The 21,008-nt window shown below is 48.1% G+C and overlaps 7 protein-coding genes across 7 annotated transcripts; 2 read left to right on the top strand and 5 right to left on the bottom strand.

The window, feature by feature from the left end:
• Positions 1–266: 266 nt before the first annotated feature.
• On the top strand, positions 267–1,642 carry stm1 (uncharacterized protein; the record flags this gene model as incomplete). Its single annotated transcript, XM_040790397.1, has 5 exons — positions 267–290; positions 419–437; positions 581–748; positions 806–929; positions 1,027–1,642. 5 exons carry the CDS (start codon positions 267–269, stop codon positions 1,640–1,642), a joined length of 951 nt encoding a protein of 316 aa, XP_040647350.1.
• A 673-nt stretch (positions 1,643–2,315) lies between these two features.
• Positions 2,316–4,962, bottom strand: PGRI_026830 (putative glutaminase; the record flags this gene model as incomplete). The annotated part of the gene is made up of 5 exons (XM_040790396.1): positions 2,316–2,939; positions 2,993–3,123; positions 3,186–4,194; positions 4,245–4,647; positions 4,694–4,962. 5 exons carry the CDS (start codon positions 4,960–4,962, stop codon positions 2,316–2,318), a joined length of 2,436 nt encoding a protein of 811 aa, XP_040647349.1.
• A 1,830-nt stretch (positions 4,963–6,792) lies between these two features.
• Positions 6,793–7,873, top strand: PGRI_026820 (uncharacterized protein; the record flags this gene model as incomplete). Its single annotated transcript, XM_040790395.1, has 3 exons — positions 6,793–7,095; positions 7,165–7,320; positions 7,373–7,873. The coding sequence occupies 3 exons, from the start codon at positions 6,793–6,795 to the stop codon at positions 7,871–7,873; spliced, it is 960 nt and encodes a 319-aa protein (XP_040647348.1).
• A 471-nt stretch (positions 7,874–8,344) lies between these two features.
• On the bottom strand, positions 8,345–9,967 carry dbp8 (ATP-dependent RNA helicase DBP8; the record flags this gene model as incomplete). Its single annotated transcript, XM_040790394.1, has 2 exons — positions 8,345–9,404; positions 9,465–9,967. 2 exons carry the CDS (start codon positions 9,965–9,967, stop codon positions 8,345–8,347), a joined length of 1,563 nt encoding a protein of 520 aa, XP_040647347.1.
• A 383-nt stretch (positions 9,968–10,350) lies between these two features.
• PGRI_026800 (anion exchange family protein) lies at positions 10,351–12,580 on the bottom strand (the record flags this gene model as incomplete). The annotated part of the gene is made up of 5 exons (XM_040790393.1): positions 10,351–11,234; positions 11,294–11,790; positions 11,843–11,930; positions 11,981–12,129; positions 12,204–12,580. 5 exons carry the CDS (start codon positions 12,578–12,580, stop codon positions 10,351–10,353), a joined length of 1,995 nt encoding a protein of 664 aa, XP_040647346.1.
• Positions 12,581–13,017: 437 nt separating this feature from the next.
• bbp (putative zinc knuckle transcription factor/splicing factor MSL5/ZFM1) lies at positions 13,018–15,259 on the bottom strand (the record flags this gene model as incomplete). Its single annotated transcript, XM_040790392.1, has 7 exons — positions 13,018–13,644; positions 13,702–13,910; positions 13,973–14,081; positions 14,138–14,361; positions 14,540–14,757; positions 14,811–15,030; positions 15,091–15,259. The coding sequence occupies 7 exons, from the start codon at positions 15,257–15,259 to the stop codon at positions 13,018–13,020; spliced, it is 1,776 nt and encodes a 591-aa protein (XP_040647345.1).
• A 4,042-nt stretch (positions 15,260–19,301) lies between these two features.
• PGRI_026780 (glutathione S-transferase family protein) lies at positions 19,302–20,160 on the bottom strand (the record flags this gene model as incomplete). The annotated part of the gene is made up of 3 exons (XM_040790391.1): positions 19,302–19,926; positions 19,978–20,031; positions 20,081–20,160. The coding sequence occupies 3 exons, from the start codon at positions 20,158–20,160 to the stop codon at positions 19,302–19,304; spliced, it is 759 nt and encodes a 252-aa protein (XP_040647344.1).
• Positions 20,161–21,008: the final 848 nt, after the last annotated feature.

Below are 21,008 nucleotides of genomic sequence, written 5' to 3'. Positions count from 1 at the left end.
AAGGTACCCTAAGCCCTAGACTGCGGGCAGCCAATCAACAGCCACGGACATCTTCGCTTAGGAGCAGAAGCCGCCTTTCCTGATTAGTCACCTTACACCCTGCAACCACAAACCGTGGACCTCTCTTCACCCTGATCATTCATCATCATCAAATTGACAGGCCGGATTCCCTTGGGTTCTGCCTTGTGCCCCGTTAACTCCTCTAGACCGATTGTCTAAAGTTGAGCGCCTCCCCCCCGGAAGGTCTCCGAAACACAACAGGCGTCATGGCGGAGTCCGTCCGGTCGAAGGTACGCTGAAATGGAGCTCTCCTGCGCGCTGCTAGCGACGCAATGCTTGAAAGAAATCGCGATCTGGAAGCGATTTGGGGAGGATATTTTTTTTTGAACGTTCAATAACTAATTCGAATTGATTATAGAACCTCTACGAGCTTCTGGGTAAATTTCCCCTCCCTTGAATGCAATTCTCGGCTATCTTTTCCGACGACAATGAGCTCTTTCTATTCGGAAGAACAAAGCTTTATTCGAATTCGTGCATCCGTTTTTCGGTCTATTTGATCGCTAATGTTACCTATCATCAGGTAACGACCCAGAGCTCGACCCCAGCAGACCCGCTCCTCCCCCCACGAAGGCTATCGACCGTCCCGTCGACCGCTCCGGAAAGCGTGATGCTCCCAAGGAGCAGCCTGCTCGTCACACTGAGGCCAACGCCCGCCGCGGCGGCCGTCCCGCCGCTGGCAACGAGGCCGGTATGTGTTTATAAAGAAAATCGGTTGTCGGAACAATCGGACTAATTATCTGGATAGCTTACCGTGACCGCAACGCTGGCCGTACCCACAACCGTGAGAAGCCCACTGATGAGGCTGCTGCCCCCGCCCGCCGCGGTGGCCGTGGCGGCCGTGGTGACCGCCAGTCCCGCACTGGCCAGACGTAAGCGATTCCCTGGAAGGAAACCCGCAAGAATCATGAGAACCATGATTCAAGGTGGAATTAAGCAGAAGGAGAACTAACCTAAATTTCGATACAGCGACACCCGCAAGCAGGTCCAGCAGGGCTGGGGTGCCCAGAGCGGCGAGAAGACCCTAGACGACGAGCGCCAGGGCGAGAAGATCGCCAAGAAGGAGGAGAACGAGCCCCAGACCCCCGTCGAGGCCGAAGAGCAGGAGGAGCCCGATAACTCCAAGTCCTTCGCCGACTACCTTGCCGAGAAGGCCCAGCGCGAGACCCTCGCCGCCAAGCCCGAGCGCACCGCCAACGAGGGCACCAAGCTCGACAAGAAGTGGGCTGCCGCCAAGGAGCTCACCAAGCAGGAGGAAGACGCCTACATCCAGCCTTCCCAGGAGAAGGCCAAGCGCGAGAAGCAGCGCAAGGAGAAGAACTTCCTTGACGTCGACCTCCGCTACGTCGAGCCTCCCCGCAGCGGCCCCGCCCCCCGCGGCCGTGGCGACCGTGCTCCCCGCGGTGACCGTCCCGCCCGTGGTGGCGAGCGCAGCGAGCGTGGCCGTGGTGGCCCCCGTGGTGGCGACCGTGCTCCCCGTGGTGACCGCCCCGCCCGTGGTGGTGCCGCTCCCCGTGCCAACGCCCGTGGCCCTGCCGGCCCCACCGTCGACGAGAAGAACTTCCCCAGCCTCGGCGGCAACTAAATTGCCTGACGTTGTCGGGAACTGGCTCCACGACACGGATTTCTTTTATATCCCCTCTTCCATCCCTTTTCTCCATCTGCTAGGTGTGCAAGTTCACCCGGAGGTGGTATTTAGTCGCTTTCATCTGTGATGGTTTTTATTTTCTCTTTCCCGTGGGGATTGGGTTGGGGAGAGTGGGATGTGAAGGATTCTTCGTTCCTGGATGCAAAAACTGCCCAGTTTTAAGTTTTTTCTTTTATCTTGGGAAAAGACATATTCCGGGTTGGTCTTATATGTTGTGTGTTTACATTTGCCTTTGAGCAAACGCGAATTGGATGAATTCGACGGGCCCATGTAATTTGAATCGATCCAGAAGAAGTCAACAAAAAAATAGGAACGCAAAGAAATCTTCAATTGAATTACGGGACATGTCTGCTTCTTATATCCATATTATCTAGATCTACCAAGTGTACTTCGATACGTACGCTGATGTGTAGGATTTGCACATAGACCAAAATGGTGCTCTGATTTTCCATGCTATGGATGAGTATGAACATAACCCTAAGTATGTACTAATGATAGCCAAAGTTGCAAAATTCGGGCCCTAGGTATGGATGCAAAGAAAATGAGGGACGACAGATCCACTGTGTCAACAGCCTCTCCATTTGCCCTCGCTGTGACGAAATGTAAGCTTCTACAGCTCCTCGCCATGGCGATTAAGCCCCGACATGGCGAATTCTTTCGCGGCAGACTCGGCACTCTGGCTCCAAACCGCCATGGTCTCTTTATCGATATCCTCGAGGAAAGACAGGCCAGCCATGGCCTTTCCACCACAGGCACGCTCCAATGCCAGGAAAGCAAAATGCCCACCAATGACAGGCCGAGCGAAGAAGTTCGGACCAGGGAAGCCCCCGTCACCCTCTGTGTTGTGCAAGTCCGTGAATGGACGATCAGTGGAGGTCTCATTGACCCAGCGGGCGACAGATTCGAGGACCTCTGTACGCACAGCTTTGGATGAGACAGCCATTGAGAAGAACTCCCAGTCGGTCTTTGTGTACAGGTGACGGCTGTCAAGGGGAAGGCCGTACTTCTGACGCACATAGTGGTACCAAACCGACTGCTTCTGGTAGATGTGACGTGGGACGAAGCCAGGCGAATCAGTGTCGGTATCCTCTAGATGGAAGCAGAGCTGGGCGTCGGCATAGAGGTTGTAGAGCGTTGTCCAAGAGCCATACCAGTCGTAAGCAAGCTTAGCATGGGAGCCATCCCGGGACATGCCAAACTGCTCCCATTTGGCGATGTAGTCGCTGGCGATTTTCTACGTGCAGTTAGTCAATCTGTCATGATACACAGATAGAAAGCGGTTCGTACCTTGTAATAAGCAGCATCGGCATCGTGGCCGGCCACCTCGGCGATCTTACTCATGGCGTTGATGCCCACAATTCCCTTGAGAGCCAGATTGGTCTGGAGAGCCAGCCAGCCTGCAAAGTCATCGGTGGAGACTGTTCTCAAGATTAGCTTGGACGAACGCACTTATCGGAAAAGACAGAGAAATTGTTCTTACGTTGGTTAGCAGGCTCAAGAGAGAATTCAACTAGATATCCGGTCCACTGTTTCCAAAGACTATAGCTCCGCTTCACCCATTTCTTAGCTTGGTGCTGGCCCTTGCTACCACCACCCCATTTGCCATCTTGATGGGCAATTCCAGATAACGCCTGCAGGTTATCAAGAGGGAATAGTCCAGAATTCTCGTTTTCGGGGTTTGATGAGGGCAACCCCTGTGTTGACCAGATAGACGAGGCGGCAGCAGAGTCTTCATAGCGAAGCGAGTTCACGATAGCCAAGCCCATAATGAGGATGTTACCACACTCTTCGACCGGCATGTATTCATCCCTACCATCAGGGTGTCCGGTGGCATTGGGGAAGTGTGTACCCAAATCATGCATCGCATATTTATTAGGGTATTGCCCGCTCAGCATGTGCTCGATTAGCGGCTCCAAAAGGTACGCCAGCCACCGGGGGTTCGTGTACATGAAGAATGGGAACGCAGGGAAGATGACATCGATAGTTTGGAAGTTTCCATTCGAGGAGATCTCCTTTAGAAACAGGATTGGGTCTTCCGGGGTTCCTGAAAAGGTAGTTGCACCCATGACCTGCCGCGCAGTTAGGGCAACAATCTCAACATAGTCCTCGGCTCCCGACAAGTACGCATCCTTTGCCAATTGCTGCGAGTAATTGGAAGCTAGGGAACTAGCTGCCGCATAGTCCCTGTAATGGAAATCCAAAAGTTCCTCAGTTGTTGGGTACCAAGATTCCCATAAGGGTCGCATCATGGTGAGGCCACGAGATGACGCATACTGAACAACGGGGATTTGGATGAAAGCAAGAGTGAATGTTACGCTGTCGGCGTAACTCTTGGATGAATGGCCGAGGTGGAAAGACTTGGAGAACGCAAAAACCGGCGCTCGATCCCGAATAGGGCGGAATTTCTCATCGTTAGTGTTTTGCAGAGCTCCAGAGCTAGCGAAGGCTCGGCGTACATTAGTCGCATCTCCAGACTGGAATCCAGCGTCCTATATTGTGCTTAGCTATAGATCAGTTCATTTGACAAGATGGGACTTACAGATGGTCCAGTGAAATGAAGAGTGCCCCATTCCGCACGGTCGCGGATTTCCGAGAGTTCAAGCTCAGTCTCCCTTTGCACTTGCCATCGATTAAGGGCAGGTTCCTCATTCTCTGTCTTTAACAAGCTACCCCATTCCCACGTAATCTTACTGCCAGTATCTCCGCTGACCCAACGGCCGTCAACATCCATATAGATACTGACGTCGACATCACCTTGGACATCGATTGTAACATAGGAGGCCGGAATTGATTGACGTAGAGTTGAAGTTGGCGTAATAGGTGAAAGGAATGAAATTGTAACGTCGATAGGGTTTGCAGAACCAGTGTCGATATGGTAGGTCAGATTGGTCGTTGAGGCATCATAGTTCAGGCCAAGGTAGTTAGGGAACTTGATCTTATAGCTGTAATTTGTTAGTTAGATTCCTCAATGATTACTCAAATTCATACCCTGCTTTATTATCCAAAGACTCATGGGGCTTGCCAAGAAGAGGGTAAACGGCATTCTGACTTGGAAGATGAGCCATCAAAGAAAGGCCCACCTCCTCTCCAGTGTAGAACATGGGCCATTTTGACCAAGGTGTATCCCGAGCATTTGCAAGCCAGGTACTCAGATATGGATTTCGTACGATCAAAGGAATTACAGGCGGAGTGAGCGACGATGCGGTGCTAACCGCTGCCTGGAAGACAGCGGCCAGGACCACGAGCAATAGCTGCATGGTCAAGGTAACACGGGGTTCGGTCCACAATGAAATTTGAGATATCAATATAATATAATATTCAGACTGTGTAACGAGTGTGTCTGAAAGTTATAGCAATGTTGAAGAGGTGAAAATGATCAAGGGAGGAGCTCTGAAGAGAATGTGAGGTAAAATTACAAATGCGGGGGAAGGATCAACGTTGTAAGTCTCTTTGGTTATGGAAGTTGATGAGATCAGTTTCGACTAATTCTAGTCCTTTCATCTTTCCTTTCTTTTATTCTATTCCACCTTTACAGTGCCTATTCTCTTCTTTGCAATGCCATGTGAGTCGAGTTCTCTTTCGATGATGTCATGCGGAGACTATCTAATCAAGGAACATCCATTGATATTGATATTATGCCTATTATGGATATCATATATAAATATGCATTGAAATATTGTTCCTCGATCCGGAGTACTTTCATTGAATCGTAAATAACCAGAGGTTAGTTGAATGCAGCATGGTAAGAATGAAAATCGCTGTTATCGGCAATTTATACTGGAATGAAGGCCTGAGAAATTAGGTCAACGTCTTTGTGACTAGTTAACTAGTTAAATAGTGAACAGTTAATTTATCTATACACTCACCAGATACAGAGGAGATAGCTTAATGGGAATAACAAGTCAAGCTACTGCCGTATTTCAGACATCTATTGATGTTGTCTACCTCGTTGTCCGGGCTTGGTTATATATTATACTATATAGATAACTCTATTTGTTATATACAACATGAAACCAGTCATGAGTGTGTCTTATATAAATTACAGCAGGATATAGATAGATTTCTATTAAGCAGAATGAAATTAACAGAAGACCAATACTATGCAAACGTATGAAGAGCCTTGGAACCAATGAGCACTTGAATAGGGCAAGATATATTGTACTTCAAGTACACCACTAAATCAACATAATATAGGTTATCGATTTAAATGGAGCCTTATAGAAGATGTACCAAGGGAGAAATGGAAGCTAGTCATGCACCTAACATAATGTTATTATCACAAAGGCATTGTTCCTCACGATATACTTCAGATCTGTCATATTTTGACCAACTAACTGGTTATACTAGACTAACTACGTATACTACTACATAAATGCCTTTTCATTTTGATCCCTAGCCTATTCTCAAATGACATTTTTGTTTTGGAATTCGACCGCGTTCGTGGGGTCTCCAACCCTTGTGGATCCAAGACACGAAAAGCTCTAGACGCGCCCCGGCCGGGGTTGAACATAATAATAGTACATAGTATTATCGTGGATGTTGATCAGAGAGTCCTAGAAAAGCAAATTGAAATATTAGGGCATGTATAGCAGACCCTAAAAGATATTGAATCTTCAATATCAAAAAGTCAGACGTGTGGGCAGATAAGAAATGCCAATTTTATACGCGTCTATAAAATAACAAGCCTACAGTAAACTAGTCTAAAACATTCTAAACCAGACTAATAGTATTAACAGTATAATAACTAGTAATATAATAGTGTATCAAAACAATTGCATTCAAATTCAAACGCGTGCTCAACACGCCTATGTGGAGCCTAGTCCGTGCTCTATACAAGGCTAGTAAGATATCGGGGGGACTAAACGCGATCGACGCGACCGTTTTTCTTTTTCAACTTTCGACCTTCTACTTTCTACTCTCTACTCTCAACATTCTACCTTCTATCTTCTAGCTCTTGGCTTTATACTTCCAATTGGGATTACAATTCTCTTTTGGTTCGCGTCAAACTCCCCCGCACCTCATTCTACTATCTCTTCTGTTCCCCTCGATCCTCTTCAGGCTAGAATCTACTATCCTAAAGCTCCATAATGAACTCGACTTCAGTGCAATTCAGTCCTATCAAGGCCGGGCGACAAATTCTCGGCGAGAAAGACTCGAACGCGTGTCTGTCCCCCGCTACACACGCCAAAGCATCATTCCCACCAATTGAGACCCCAGTCAAGCGAATGTCAATCGCTACTTCTCCTAAGAAGCTTCTCCCGTCTCCTATATTTGCAGGCCAAAAACGGACACGGGATCAGGTGGATCAGGAAGAAATAGGACACGTGCAGATGCGGGAATCCTCTCTGCAGCCCGTCCAATCCACCGCCAATGAAGATATGCAATGCGAGGTAAGCTCATGCGAGACAAAGAAAGCCCAAGATAGATGATTCCAAAGCTAACCCTATAACACGGAATAGCTCACTCAAACCCCCACCCCACAAAACTCACAACCTGAACGCGACCAAGTACAAGATCTAATGGACACCGATCAATCCTTCAACGCGCCCAACACACCCCAAGAAACGCGTAGCGTCATCTCAGAATCCGACGCGCGCAAAATGTTCATCCAACAAGTATGTGGACTCAATATCAAACACCGCGAAGGCAATTCTAACAATACAATAGAAAGCAAGCCTCCTCCGATCAAGACTACAAAGCGCAATGCGCAATGTGATAGACCACCAATTCGACCGTCGTGTCTCTGAGCTAGAAGCCCACAGCCGCAAATGTCCACGAATCTCACTCTCCGTCCTCTCCACACCCCTCTCACGCAAACACTTCACATCCTTCTCGCAAATGAAAACACCCCGCATCGGCGCTGGCTTCACCTCCACCCCCTCCCACAGCACACCCGATCTTCCAGGACGACCTTCCCCATTGTCTTCTGTTCAACGCACAAAGTCGCAACGAACACCGCCTCGTGCGCTCGGTTCCCCAATGCAGCTGAGTAGTCCTCCGGCCACGGTTATTCGCTGTGAAGCCGATAGGGAAAGTATGGGTCCAAGAGCTGAGCTTATGGAAGATGTGGATACCATGTCACCATCACAGCGAGGTGATGCCGTCGATGGGTTATTGAAACTCATGAGTACGACAGGTAATCCAAGTTCAGATGCCTGGACTGGATGATTTGTATTGTCTTTTTTGTTGATATTCTTTCCAGACTATTGCCTAGTGTGGTATGTCTGAATTAAATTGCATTGCAATGGATAGATATTTTCCAAAGCAATGTATTGCATGGTGTCAGGACTGAACGAGTATATCGAGATTTGATATCAAATGGTCCTAACATGACAGCGGGTTATCCGATTTTGGAAGCATGCATTATTAGAATAATTCGTTTCTATTGCGATCAATGATACCATTTGTGCATTTGAACAGCTATCAATTCTCATCATAACATATAATTTTGAAACAATAGCATTGCCATCCCAGGTGAATATATAGGGCTATGCGGCCAAGGATGCTGCAAGAATGCCACGTGCTACATGCTTCTGTATCAAGGCAATTTAAAACTCCAAGTTCAACTTCCAGAAAAAAACGCTAAATGTATCAATTGATCCAAGGTAAACAGCATCTATCATTTATCTAATATATCCCTCAGCGGACCTTCTTCAACTTGTTGCGCTTCCGTCCAAGGATATCACGACCCTCATCAATCTCACCCGCAGCCTCACGCTTCGCAGAGCCAACTTCCTTGAGCAACCCAGTTCTAACGACACGGCTCTCAATATTGACACCTTCCTGCTCGAACTCCTCCATCTGTCTACCAACTCGCTCCTCAATAGCAAGAACAAGCTCAACATCACGCTGTCCAACAAGCGTGGTAGCCTCACCACCTCGACCCGCACGCGCAGTACGACCAACACGGTGAACATAATCATCCGGATTCCGCGGCACATCGAAATTGATAACCAACTCTACAGACGGAATATCAAGACCACGCGAAGCAACATCCGTAGCAACCAGAACACGGGCAGCGGTAGCACGGAAACGAGCTAGGTTAGCCGTGCGCTCGGACTGTGGGAGGATACTGTGTAGGGAGGTAATGCGGTGTCCGAGACGACGGAGGGTGCGTTCTAGCAGATCGCACGTTTTGGTATGGTTGCAGAAGACGATGACTGGCTTAGTGACGTTTACTTCGGTGGAAAGCAGGGCGTGCAAGAAGGCTTCGCGGTGCGTCATTGGAACCTTCAGGTATGTCTGCTTGAGGGTAGGCGGGATCTTGCCTTGGTTTTCGGTGCCGATTTCGGTCATGAACATCGGTGGCTTGTTTCCTGCTGACTGCATGGACTTTAGGGCGCGCACTTCGGCGGTCATGGTCGCGGTGAAGAGCAGTGTTTGACGCTCGGCGGATGGTGGAAGTGCGCCGAGACATGTTTCCACGTCGGGTAGCATGCTTCCGGGTCCGCTGGCGAGTAAGCGATCGGCTTCATCGAGAACGACCATTTTGACGCGGCGGAGTCCGACGACGGTGTCTTCGCCGGAGGTTTTGATGTGGTCGGCTAGTCGGCCGGGAGTTGCGATGACCACGTGTGGCCGGTTTGCAAGTTCAATAGCCTGCTTTCGCATATCTGTGCCTCCGACGACGAGGATAGGTTTCATATTTTGCGGGGCTGAAACGGCACGGAATTGTTCGTAGATCTGGAGTGCAAGCTCACTACAGAGATAGAGAGTCAGTTACCAAAGATAAAACCTCTCATATCCATCATGTACATACCGAGTTGGGGTCAAAACCAGAGCGTAGATCCCGAATGGATTCCGTGCCCATTGCTGCATAATCGGAACCGCAAAGGCCATAGTCTTTCCGGAACCAGTGCGACTTCCACCAATACAGTCCTTTCCTTTCAAAATCTCAGGAATACAAGCCTTCTGAATAGCAGTTGGCCGTTTGATCGCCATTGTCGCCAACGAAGAGACAAGCCAAGGTGCGACGTCCAAAGCTCCAAAAGTGGACACTCCGCTCTGTTTACCAAGCTCAATTGCATCGCTAATAAGGACTGGTCCCTCATCCTTAGATTCAGGCTCTTCCTCTACCTCGCCCTTCTTCTTGATACGAGAGAGGGTGGGGAGCGGCGCAGGTGCGACGTATGAGTCGGTGGAGGATTCTGAGAGACGGCGGCGCTTGGGGGCTCGGTCGTCGACATCGGGTTGTTCCACATCGGAATTATCAGACATATCAGAGCCCTCGAACTCTGGATTCTCTGTGATCGGGGGCGCCATCTTGTTTGCGACTGTCTATCAGGACGAAATAATTTCGTGGCAGAAAAAGTTATCTCTAACAAGCGGTGGGAGGTTGTGGCCTCGTTTATAAGGCATCACATTTAAGACGAACAATCTTGGAATTAACTACATACACATGTCATAATTAGCGAAATGACTAGAGCTTTGATTAATATTCAAGTAATCTTGGATTTGTGGAGCAATAATTAATTAATTCATGAAGTGTCCGTCAATTTATGTAGTTACTGCCGGATACATCAGGCATCAATGCATATTCAAAGCTGTAGTAATGTAACTAACTAAAATTTTGATGCTAGTGGAAACAACATTTTAGTCGAGTAGAACGCAAGGCTTTTATTGCAGTACAGCCTATCACATCACTTTTAATCTGCCCTGCTAGCCGTGCTCCTTCTGCGCGAAACACGGGAGGCGAGCTCATATAGCTCACCTCGTTCTAGATCGTTATCTTCGACTGCAGATTCCGGAGAAGCTGAATTTCGACTTCTCAGGACCCCCTCACCTCCATTAGAATACTCCTCCCGGGCGCCGCTGGCGAGCGCTTCATCGTAGTTCTCCAGCCCGCGGGCACCACTGACACTTTCCATGGTGAATGGACTAGCCGTCGGTCCATCAAGTGCAGCAAGCTCCTCGCGGGTGAACCATTTAGGAAGCAGGAAGGAGCGCACGGGTATCAGAAGGATGATAATAACAGGGAAGCCGATGGCAGCAATAGTCTGAGTGATAGCGAAAGTCGCACCGAATCCAAATAGTTCGAGAGCGACGAAGGCCCAGACAGCGGCACGACGCTCGATTCGCTTGAGGGGATTCGACGCGGAGGTAAACTTCTTGTCTTCGGCGAGGAAGATCAGTTTTTGCGTAATCCCATTGCCCTGTAGAGCCTGGACACCCATAACGAAGAACAGACCGGCCATGACACCCTGTGGAATCAAGTGGAGCACGATGAGGAGGGGTCCGGTCATTGTTCCCAGGGTCAAAAGTCCCTGTGCGAAGTTGCTAGCTCGCTGCTCTACTACATGGTCTGTAACCCGGATAGCTTTGCCCTTGTTGGTGTCGTCTTCGTCTGCGACTTGGCGAGTGACGCAGAGAGCGGCAGTGTGGAAGGGAGCCTGGGGAATCAGGCCATTGGGGAATGGTATTCCCAGAATTCCAGCCACAAAGGTTGTTAGACCGAGGAGCCAAATGTCCCAATGGAAGCCAGCTGGCTTTCGAAGAGGAAATTCGGTCCCTTGGGCTATGAGAGATGACACTGGAAGGGAAGTGTCAGTCATAAAATCCACTGTGATTTACTTGATGCAGAGTACTCACCATTGTGATCAAAGTAAAAGAGAATTGTGAGAAGAAGCGCAAATGGGATGGCAAGGAAGATATCTCCAACACTGATGTCCCAGAAATGTACCAGCCAAGACCGGTCAGTTGTAGGAAAGAAAGCCTTGCTAGTAGGGAGCGTAGCGACATCAACATCCTTCATTTGACCGATGTAAACGAAGCCCGTAAAGAAGATTATGGTCAAAGGTGTACCATAGTCCTCGAGGAATTTCCGAATGGGTCGCTTGAAAAGATTACTGTTGCCCAGTTCCCCACAGATCCATGCACACATCAGGACAAGTAGTGCAACCATGATACTCAAGTAAGCAGATGTTTCTCCTACTGAACCCCATTGTCTAGTGAGAACTTGAATGCCCTTCTGGATATAGACGCAAGCAACGTAGAACCCAAAGATGTCGCACGAGAACCGGGTAACATAAGTTAGTGCATTGCATGAATTAGTGATGGCCAGTATCCAATGCATAATCAAAGACCAGCTAAAATTGACGTCAGTGAAGCCAATGACCGAAAATCATAAAGGATACTCACATTCCAATCCAACACATGAAGGCAAGATACGGCGTCCCTCGAGGAGCCATGATGTCATAGACAGTATAGTTAAACACAGTGATGGGACCTACAATCCTTAGTTTGAGTCTTTGTGCTCATATATTCGATATTTCTTACCAGTAACACCGACAATGACCAACGGCTGAGCCGCAAAAAGCGAGAAGACAATTGCACCAAGTACGGAAGCAAGTAGGACTTCATTAACACCATAGCTCTGACTTGTCTTCTCGAACATATCTAACGAGAAGGCGAGCGCAGGCAGGATGCTACATTTATTGTGAGCACGAAACAGCGCATAAAAGAAAATATATTGATTGATTTCCAACCAGAGCGAGCATACTTAGCAAAATACATATAGACTGTAGCAGGCACGACACGATAATCCCATGCATCAGTCCAGTCGCTCCAATAATATGGTGCTCTGCGCTTTACGTCGTTGATCATTCCACGGAAGAAGTGGACGTGCCACCATTTCTCCTGAGCCAAGTGCACCGGCGCTGTCGTCGCCGCATGGTGCTGCGAGTTTTCTTGGGCGCCGTTCTGTTGGCCCGTATAATGGTCAAATTGACGGGCTGTATCATGACCTGATCTATCTGGGCGTGGTAAGCGCACTGACGATCGCCGTTGCGACGGCCCAGAAGGTTTTCGCTGAGCAGACGTGGACGAGTGCATGTTGGGTCCCGGGAGGGAGAAGTCCCCTTGTGACGATCCTTGCATATGCAATGGTGGGATAAATCCGATTCTGCTTCAGTGTAATACAACTGGCATGAATTTAGGAAAAGAGAGATAACTGCATTGATACACAAAGAAATACGTGAGGGCGAGAATTAGGACATAATTGCGCGGAGCTTGATTTTGCGGAGCTGATGAAGCCAAGACCTATAAGTGGGGCCTGAGGCATCCAGGTCAGGCTGCTACGGTCGTCTCTACAATCAAATACACAATCCTTGAAGTGAAGAACTAAAGAATTAGACTTATTACTCAAAGCTGCATAGAGATAGTAACTAATTGGAGTTTTTAGAACAATTGTTAGCGAGTCATAGGTTTCTCAAAACAATCCTGGTTAGATTGTTTTCAAAGCCCCCATAGCAAATTTCTTCACGCTTGGACAAACAATTTCAATCAGATCACTTTTCCACTGGGAGGCGAGGTCATCACTGTGGTGGGGGCGGGGGAGGCAGGTCACCTGGAGGCGGCGGGGGTGGGGCATCCCCAGGCGGGGGAGGGGGAGGGCTGCCAGCCCCTCCGGGGTACATCGGAGCCATACCAGGAGGGGGAGGAGGCGCGGCCATGCCAGGAGGGGCAGCACCAGGAGCTCCCATGCCAGGAGGGTAAGCCGCGTATCCGCCGTATCCGCCGTATCCACCATAGACAGGCTGCTGTCCACCAGGAGGGGCCGGTTGCTGCCAAGGAGCAGCACTTGGGGCAGTACCAGGAGCAGCATAGCCACCTTGAGATCCGTAAGCGTAGTCGCGGGGTGGGGGTGGAGCTTGGTGCTGGTTCTGCGCAGCCCAAGGGGCCGAGCCACCCTGGTTGCGAGATCCATAGTCATCACAAGATCCATAGTTGTCGCGGGATCCATAAGTGTCGCGGGATCCATAATCGTCACGAGGGCGAGGTTCACGGCGTTGTTGCCATGGAGCCACATCACTTTGGGGTGGTGGTCCACGCTGCCAGGGCTTCGCATCACGATCGTCGGGATGGCCACCACTGGGACCAGCTTCAATGCGACGAGGCTCGTATTCGCCAGGAGCACCACCAGACAACTCGTTCATCAATTGCTACGCGATATATCAGCATCAGATTTAATAAAGTAGCGACGAACAGAGAGAACTTACCTCCATCTCACGATCCACAGCATCACCAGTGCCAATAGCACGGTCGCCACGTCTGTCCGCGCCGCCGGCATTGCGCCAGTCACTGCCTCTCTGGCGATCAGGACAATCGCGAGCCATATGGCCAGCATTGCCACAGACACGACAGATGATATTCGCAGTGAAGTTACGCTGCTCGGGGCAGTCATACTTGCGGTGTCCGATTTGACCACCTAATAAGAATCGCGGTTAAATTAATTGCGCAACCAAGGACATTGGAATGATGTTCACTTACAGTTCTGGCAAGCCTGGTTCTCGTCGTCACGAAGGGTACCGTTAAGAGCAGCCAGCTCACGAAGTTGGTTCCGCTTGAGCTCGTTCTGGCCTTCAGGGATGGATGCGGCCTGATAAATTGTCAATATCAGTTTTCTGACCCGTAAGATGAGACATGGGAACTTACTGTTTCAATGACATTGTGAACAAGCTTCTTGGCCTTGTTCACCTTTTCTTCGGTGTCCGCCATAATCAGACAGTGCAAGTCTTCTTCCTGGTTGCTGCCGTGAGCTGCGTCAGATCGACCCTTTCCTTCTTTAACGGAGCCCTTGCCTCGAATAGCAATCTTGGCACCGGACTCGGTCTCCATCTTTTTCAAGGTGTTTCCACGAGGTCCTATGAGTAAGCCAACTGTAAAAATAGAAGCTAAGTGTTAGTGATCCTGTAATTTTTTAAAATATGTGCAGCATCAGGCACCACGGTTTAGCAAGAAACAAGCTGAGGACAGTATGCCATGTCAGCTTGAGTCGAGTAGGGACTCGTGATAGACTGGAAGAATGGTTAGGAGTTAGAGGGTTAGTTATCATACTGAAGTTAATCTCTGGATAGTCATTCACGGGGACGTAGACCTTTTCCTGGGTCTTGGTCGGGCGTCTGTAGTCAGAGGGCGGGTTGTAGTTAGGAATGGTCTTGATGGCCTTCTCGACCAGTTTATGACGTTCATCCTCGAGACGCTTGCGGTAACGGTACTCGCGAGTGTTCACACGTCTTCCGAAGTTGTCATACTGGGGGGGTGGCGAGGGTGATCTGTGATCGAAGTCAATATACAAGGAAGTATTATAAAGGATGAAAGGACATACCTGTCACCATCGGCGGGGACCACGTCGTTAATTCGAAGCTTCTGGCTAATTTCCTCAATACGAAGGTGAAGGGTGTAAGCTTCAAGCTGCTCGCTGGTGAAGTTGGCCATAATCATAGTCGGCAGGCCCATAAGACCGGCAGCTTTATTCTCTTGCTGGTCACCCCAGCGGTTGCGCTTCTTGCGCCTCTTGCCATCGGAGTTCAGGGGAGCTGGATCGGCTTTGGAATGAAAGTCAGCCTTTTCAAACAAATTTTCGGGGGAGTGGGGGAGAAACATACCTCGAACAGGGCTACGGCCACGCTTTGGACCATCGGGACCCATAGACGATGAGGGCATAGAAGGGGGGGTCGCAGTGCGACTTTCATCATCTCCGTCCTCGCCGCCCATGCGTCGCCGGCCAAGCGGGATGTTGTTAGAGCCGGTTATTCCTTGGTTGCGCCAAGCCATGACTGCTTGGATAAGAAAAAAGTGAGTGGTTAGTGATATGGGGAGGAGAAGAGATGAATGAATAAGGCCGTGTTCATGAGGCGACTGCCAGCACGTGATTATAACAAATTCTTTAATTAGTAGGCGGTGGCTATTCTCGGATTAAATCTATGGCTTCGGATATACTTATACCCGATAATTTGAGCTATCGCTTCGGATATACTTGTAGCCGATAGCTTGAGTGGGGAACATTCAAAGTTGTGGCGGATCCAGAAGGCGGTCTAGAGTTTAAGTCAAACTTTGCGACCCTCACCCAAGTCAGGTTGTTGGATGCAAATTCAGGTTAGTTGAATGCGAAGTCATCTATAGAGTACACATAGTATAAAGGTACTTTAAAGCTAAAATCAGACTGCATCACCTTTTAACTACAGTACGTTGCGAAACTGGTGCAACGGCCTCCACTCTTCGGGTGAGGCTCACTGCCCAGAGACTCTAGAGCATATTAGGAATAGTCCCGGAACATCAATATTCCTGTACCAGTCTCGATACTTAACAATCGAGTTGTGGTTAGACTTGGAAGGATACAAAATAGGACCTGACTCAGCCGCCTAGATATTACTGGGAACGCATAAAAGAGGATGTATGTGGATTTCTACGGCGAAAGACAGCCTGTTGCCGTCGGGTAAAACTAGATAATACTGATATGGTGTTATCGGTGAACTCCTAACGCAACATTGACAAACACTTAGAAGGTACTAGTATTGATTAGATAGTAGTAGAGAAGCAGCTACTAGCGTGGTCCTATCTATTTTGTCGTGGTAAGAAGATTCGGCTTCAGATATCGATTAACTATATCGACGACAGTGGGCCTTTTCCCTCCAAAGCAGACAAGCGAGGAAAGTTACCGGTGATTATACGGATGCTCGCTGACCAAGGCGCTTAGATCGATGCGGAGTAGGTCTCCGGCTAACATTCTGTCTGGCGTGATATATATCGTGATATACGATGTCCCGGGCCTCCATATCGCTACGAAGGACAATACTGCTAGCAAGATCTAGAGGGGAGAAAGCATTCTAGATTGCGAACACACTATCTAAAGGACCTTATCAAATATATGGAGCAAGGTGGAGTTCTTAAGACCTACGCTAATTCTAACAGTGTTCGCGAGCAGCTTTACGCTATGGAGAATCAGCGACTAGATAAAAAAAACCCCCTACAGAGAACTCTACAATAGGTTCAATGTGTCCTCTAATTAATATCAACATCCTCCCCGCCGGATTACCTCAGCAATCGATACATCCTCCTACTAACACTATACTCACTGGGCCCAGCTGTACGGAATCTATTGTATTAACGGCCTGCTAGATGTCGCTGTGGAGCAATATACTGAATGGCAGCAATCGTAGGTAAGTAACGAGGCTTTCAGGAAAAACATTAACAAAGCACGTAATGTGACCTTAGAAAACTGTCTCAACCTCATGCAGATTTATGGGGATCAAGAACCAAGGCTTTTTGTCCAGCACGGCGATTCGTTCGTAACATCGGCCTTTAGGTGAAACAACGCAAAGAATTCTCTTGCGGAAGTTCTCGTTTAGTTTAGATAGTTTATATACTGTGATTAGAGAACACTATCCTAGCATACTGCATTTGTCCCTTTGTATAGGTTCGGAATGAACCGTAAGATTTTCCGTGGTCGTACTGTATATAATTATTGTAATATCGAGGGGGTATAACCCAGAGAAAGACTTAGGTACGACTGTACAGTCCGGAAGACTGTTGCTAGCCGAAAGGATGAACCCTTAGGCTAAGGTCGCAGGGTAGGCAGGAAGCCTTTCCCCCTCTCCGCCGATAGTCTGTCTCTAAATCCGCGGCTCCCTACTGTACCCGAGCTATCTACCCTATAACGCACCCATTAAGAGAAAATCTTTTATCTCAACTACCTATTCCGCTATCGCGGCCAGAGCTCTGCTACTCCAAGGATAAGTACTTAGCGGCGTCACCCTATTACAGCTGGCTAATAATGGTTTCCACTTTCAGCCTTTCTAAAGTAGCGGCCTGGCTCGCTGCTTTGCTCCCTACTTCTGTAATAAGCACTTGGGGTAGCAAAATGTTAGAGTAACACGCTTAGGGAAGAAACATTTGGAGTAGGAGAACTTAGGGTAGTAGAATTCTTAGAGTATATCCAACTGTCGTCGCTTTAACATACCTTTACTAGTTAGTACCGAAGGTTCTATATATTAGTATAAGTAATCAGACCTGCCCTAAGTTTCTAAACTTACACAACTTTCCTTAAAACACTTGTTCCGTTAACCACTGGGATAGACAATATACCTATTATTCCTACTCGTCGGTTCGCGATACAGCGACTGCGCCCCGGCCAGTTAATTAAGATCATAGACTCCTCCGGAGGCCAGGTAATCGATACCTAGGCCTTTTCCATTCCACCAACACCCGTCTTTCTAAGCTATATATCAATAACTCACACTCAGTCGACCTTGCACAAACTTCTTCCGTCTATTCACGAGTCTTTCCTCGACAACAAACGAAACCCTATTCTGACTATCGTCGAAGACATATCTCCTAGCATACATAGCGTTCTCTTCGCCGCGTGTTCTCCGGAACGCTATCTTCAACTAGGTACTAACAAAGAGCATAATAACTGCGCCAAAAATCTCCACGACGCTATAGAGCAATGCACAGAACCATCATTCAACCACCTTATGAAGTTTCTAGAGAGTGGCTAGGTGCCTGATCCACTAAATTTATTTATAAAGGTGGATATTCATAGCAATATCTTGCAATGTTTAAACCCGGAAAGCAAGGCGGGGGATTACATTGTATTGAAGGCGGAGCAAGAATATATCGTAGTAATAAGTGCTTGTCCAATAGATTTGAGCGCTTGCAATAGGGGCGAGCCTAGCAGCGCAAAATTCGAAGTTATTTAAGCTGGGAAAGTAGAAACATAATTTGCCTACACTCTTGCAATGCAGAATCTGATTTTTTGGTTCCCACTCTGTGTCGTTTTTGAACTACAAAAAACTATAACCGATGCAACGGCCGAGCTGAACATTTAGTAAATAATATCACAGACCGCACATTAGTCAGACTCAGATACTCCTGGACGCCCTATCTTAATAAAGGACATGCTGCGAAATGGCCCCCCAATAGGGACACCGATATCTTCATTTGGCTCGTCTTTACCAGCCTTGAGTATACCGTTGAGCGAGGAATTGTTGAGCGAGGAATTGGTGAACGACGTAAATAGACATTTATTTGACCTCGAGATCAACTAAAATAGGGCAAACGCCAGGGTTCACCGCACCGCGGTAAGCAGGTTCAGCTGATATCCTGGACTGCTTTCTTAGCTACTCAGCGTACGGGTTTCAAACCCCTTACTGGATTTCCTATATCGGAGCATGATGGTGTGAATCGATTCATCATAGAATAGTTATACCATCGAGTCTTGCCGACCTTATCACCAAAAGAAGATAGAATTTCAAGATCTATAACCATTGGCGGTTCCAAAATACAACGCGTTAGTAATAATGAACGTAAAAGAATCAGTTCCACTCAGACAAAACGTTTGCCCCGAGCGTTGCCGCCACAGCAGCGCTATTATCTATAACTCTATAGCTAGGCCGGCATTCCGAAAATGTCCCTCCGCACTCTTCTCCCTTGCATCAACAACCTCAGCACGAGCGGAAGAAGTCTAAATATGCGCAAGAGGCAGGAAAGTTAATCAGAGAGTGGAGTTGTTGCACCGGTTTCGCAACGTACTGTGTTAAATAGATATATTGTTAGATTAACATAGGCTATATGTTATAGTAAATAGGATTTAAGTTGAAACAAATGCCTATAGGGGAAATGCTGTCCGTGTCATTTCACACTACAACTACTAGAGTAGTTTCGTTTTCTCTACTTCAAGGCATTTATGATCCTACAACAATATAGTATAGGAAGTAAAGAAAGAAAAAAAAAAGAGCAATGCGAAGTCAATTTCAAGCTCTCTGTTCTACTAATCAACTGTAATCAATGTCATAATAGTTCTTCATCGGCGCTTCATTTAAGCATTGCGCTTTGCATCGGCCTGCATCCCCTTTTGAACCCAAGCCCTAGATTCAGCAGCCGTTTTCTCCATAGCGGCCTTATCCTTGAGGAGCTCTTTAATGGTATGAGGGGAAGGAACATGACGACCTTTCTCAACACCCGGTCGCTGTAACATACGCTCCTCCCAAGCCTTAACATTCGGGAAATCGTCAATTTCGATACCGGCCCATCCTGCAGCAGATACCCAACCCCAGTGTGAGATATCGGCAATAGAGACGTGGTCACCGACAAGATAACCAGACTTGGACTCTGCGAGATGCTTGTCCAAAACACCATACAGACGGCGTGACTCGTTGACGTATCGCTTCACGCCGTACTCAATGTGCTCGGGGGCGTACCGCGAGAAGTGGTTGGCTTGGCCTTGCATGGGTCCTACGCCTGCATTCTGGAAGTATAGCCAGCTCTTCATTTCATAGTATTCCCGTGTGCCTTTGGGGAATGAGATCTTGTGGTCTGTGTCGTACTGTTCTGCTAGGTATTCCAGAATGCTACCAGATTCAAATAGCCGGATCTCCTTGCCGTCGGTAAAGGTGTCTGTCAAGGCAGGGATGCGGCCATTGGGGTTGATCTTTAGGAACCAGCTATATAGCGGTTAGATCTGTTTGGGTATTTATAGCGATGCATGTACATACTCTTCCTTTTGAGTGTTCTTTGACATGTCAATTTTCTCGACCTTATATGGCAGGCTGCAATCTATTAGTACCAAGCTTCAAGAGACCAAGGGAACTACTGTACCCAAGCTCCTCTAGCGCTATGGAGATCTTGATGCCATTGGGGGTCTGGGCCGTGTATAGGGTAATATTTGGTTGAGCCATGTTGAGAGAGTAGAAAGGGAACCGAACAACAAATTTGAGATGAGTGAAGAGAAAATTGAATGTTTAAGGATGTATCAATGCTTTTAAGTAAATTGCTGAGGTCATGTTAGTCTTCGGCGGGGCCACCCCCACTTTGCGGATTTATAAGCTCGTGGAACTTCCAAGGTTCCATAAAGATACGGAATATTCTAACTCCCCGAGGCCGACAAGGAATACAATTCTCCGGTTGGGAAAGAGGGTTTGCTGACTGATGACAGAGAAGAGGGTAACCTTGTCTCTTTCCCTTTTCACCTGTACTTCCTGCTCAGGACTCTGACTTCTTTAGCCAGATCGGTGTAATTGACTGTACATCCGACGATCCAAGTCCAGTTCTTCCATTTCCTGCTGGCTGCCGGCAGAATCTTAGCCTTATCATGAACGATAACCTACCTCAGCCTGTCAGCCCGTCTAGCTATCCCGTTATGCTGAAATAGGCCTCATACTCCACTACACTCGCCAGGTCCGATATCTGCGTATCCCGGATAAATACGGTCGTTGAGAAATAGGCTCTACTCAAAGGAACCGTTGACCCTAATAAAATCAGAAAAGCAACGGCTTGATTTGGATACCATGAATTTCATTGACTACTTGGTGGTCCCCGGGAGCATGATAGAGGTAAAGAACGAATGGATCTCCTTATGTGATATAAGTAGGACTGGGTATCAAAGGTAGGACCCTTAAGATATAATTGAATAGAATAGACGGTTATAGGAAAAAGTTATAGCTCGTCGATTGGGAGCGGATCGGGCAGGCTACCGGCCTGCCCTTGTCGGTTGGCGTTAGGGCTCAAGGGCGTACGTCGGTTCAAA

The sequence above is a fragment of the Penicillium griseofulvum genome (assembly GCF_001561935.1).
Source record: "Penicillium griseofulvum strain PG3 chromosome Unknown contig_80, whole genome shotgun sequence".
Classification (NCBI taxonomy): domain Eukaryota; kingdom Fungi; phylum Ascomycota; class Eurotiomycetes; order Eurotiales; family Aspergillaceae; genus Penicillium; species Penicillium griseofulvum.
Note: the sequence above shows the minus strand (reverse complement) of the source record. Positions and strands in the feature narration are given on the sequence as shown.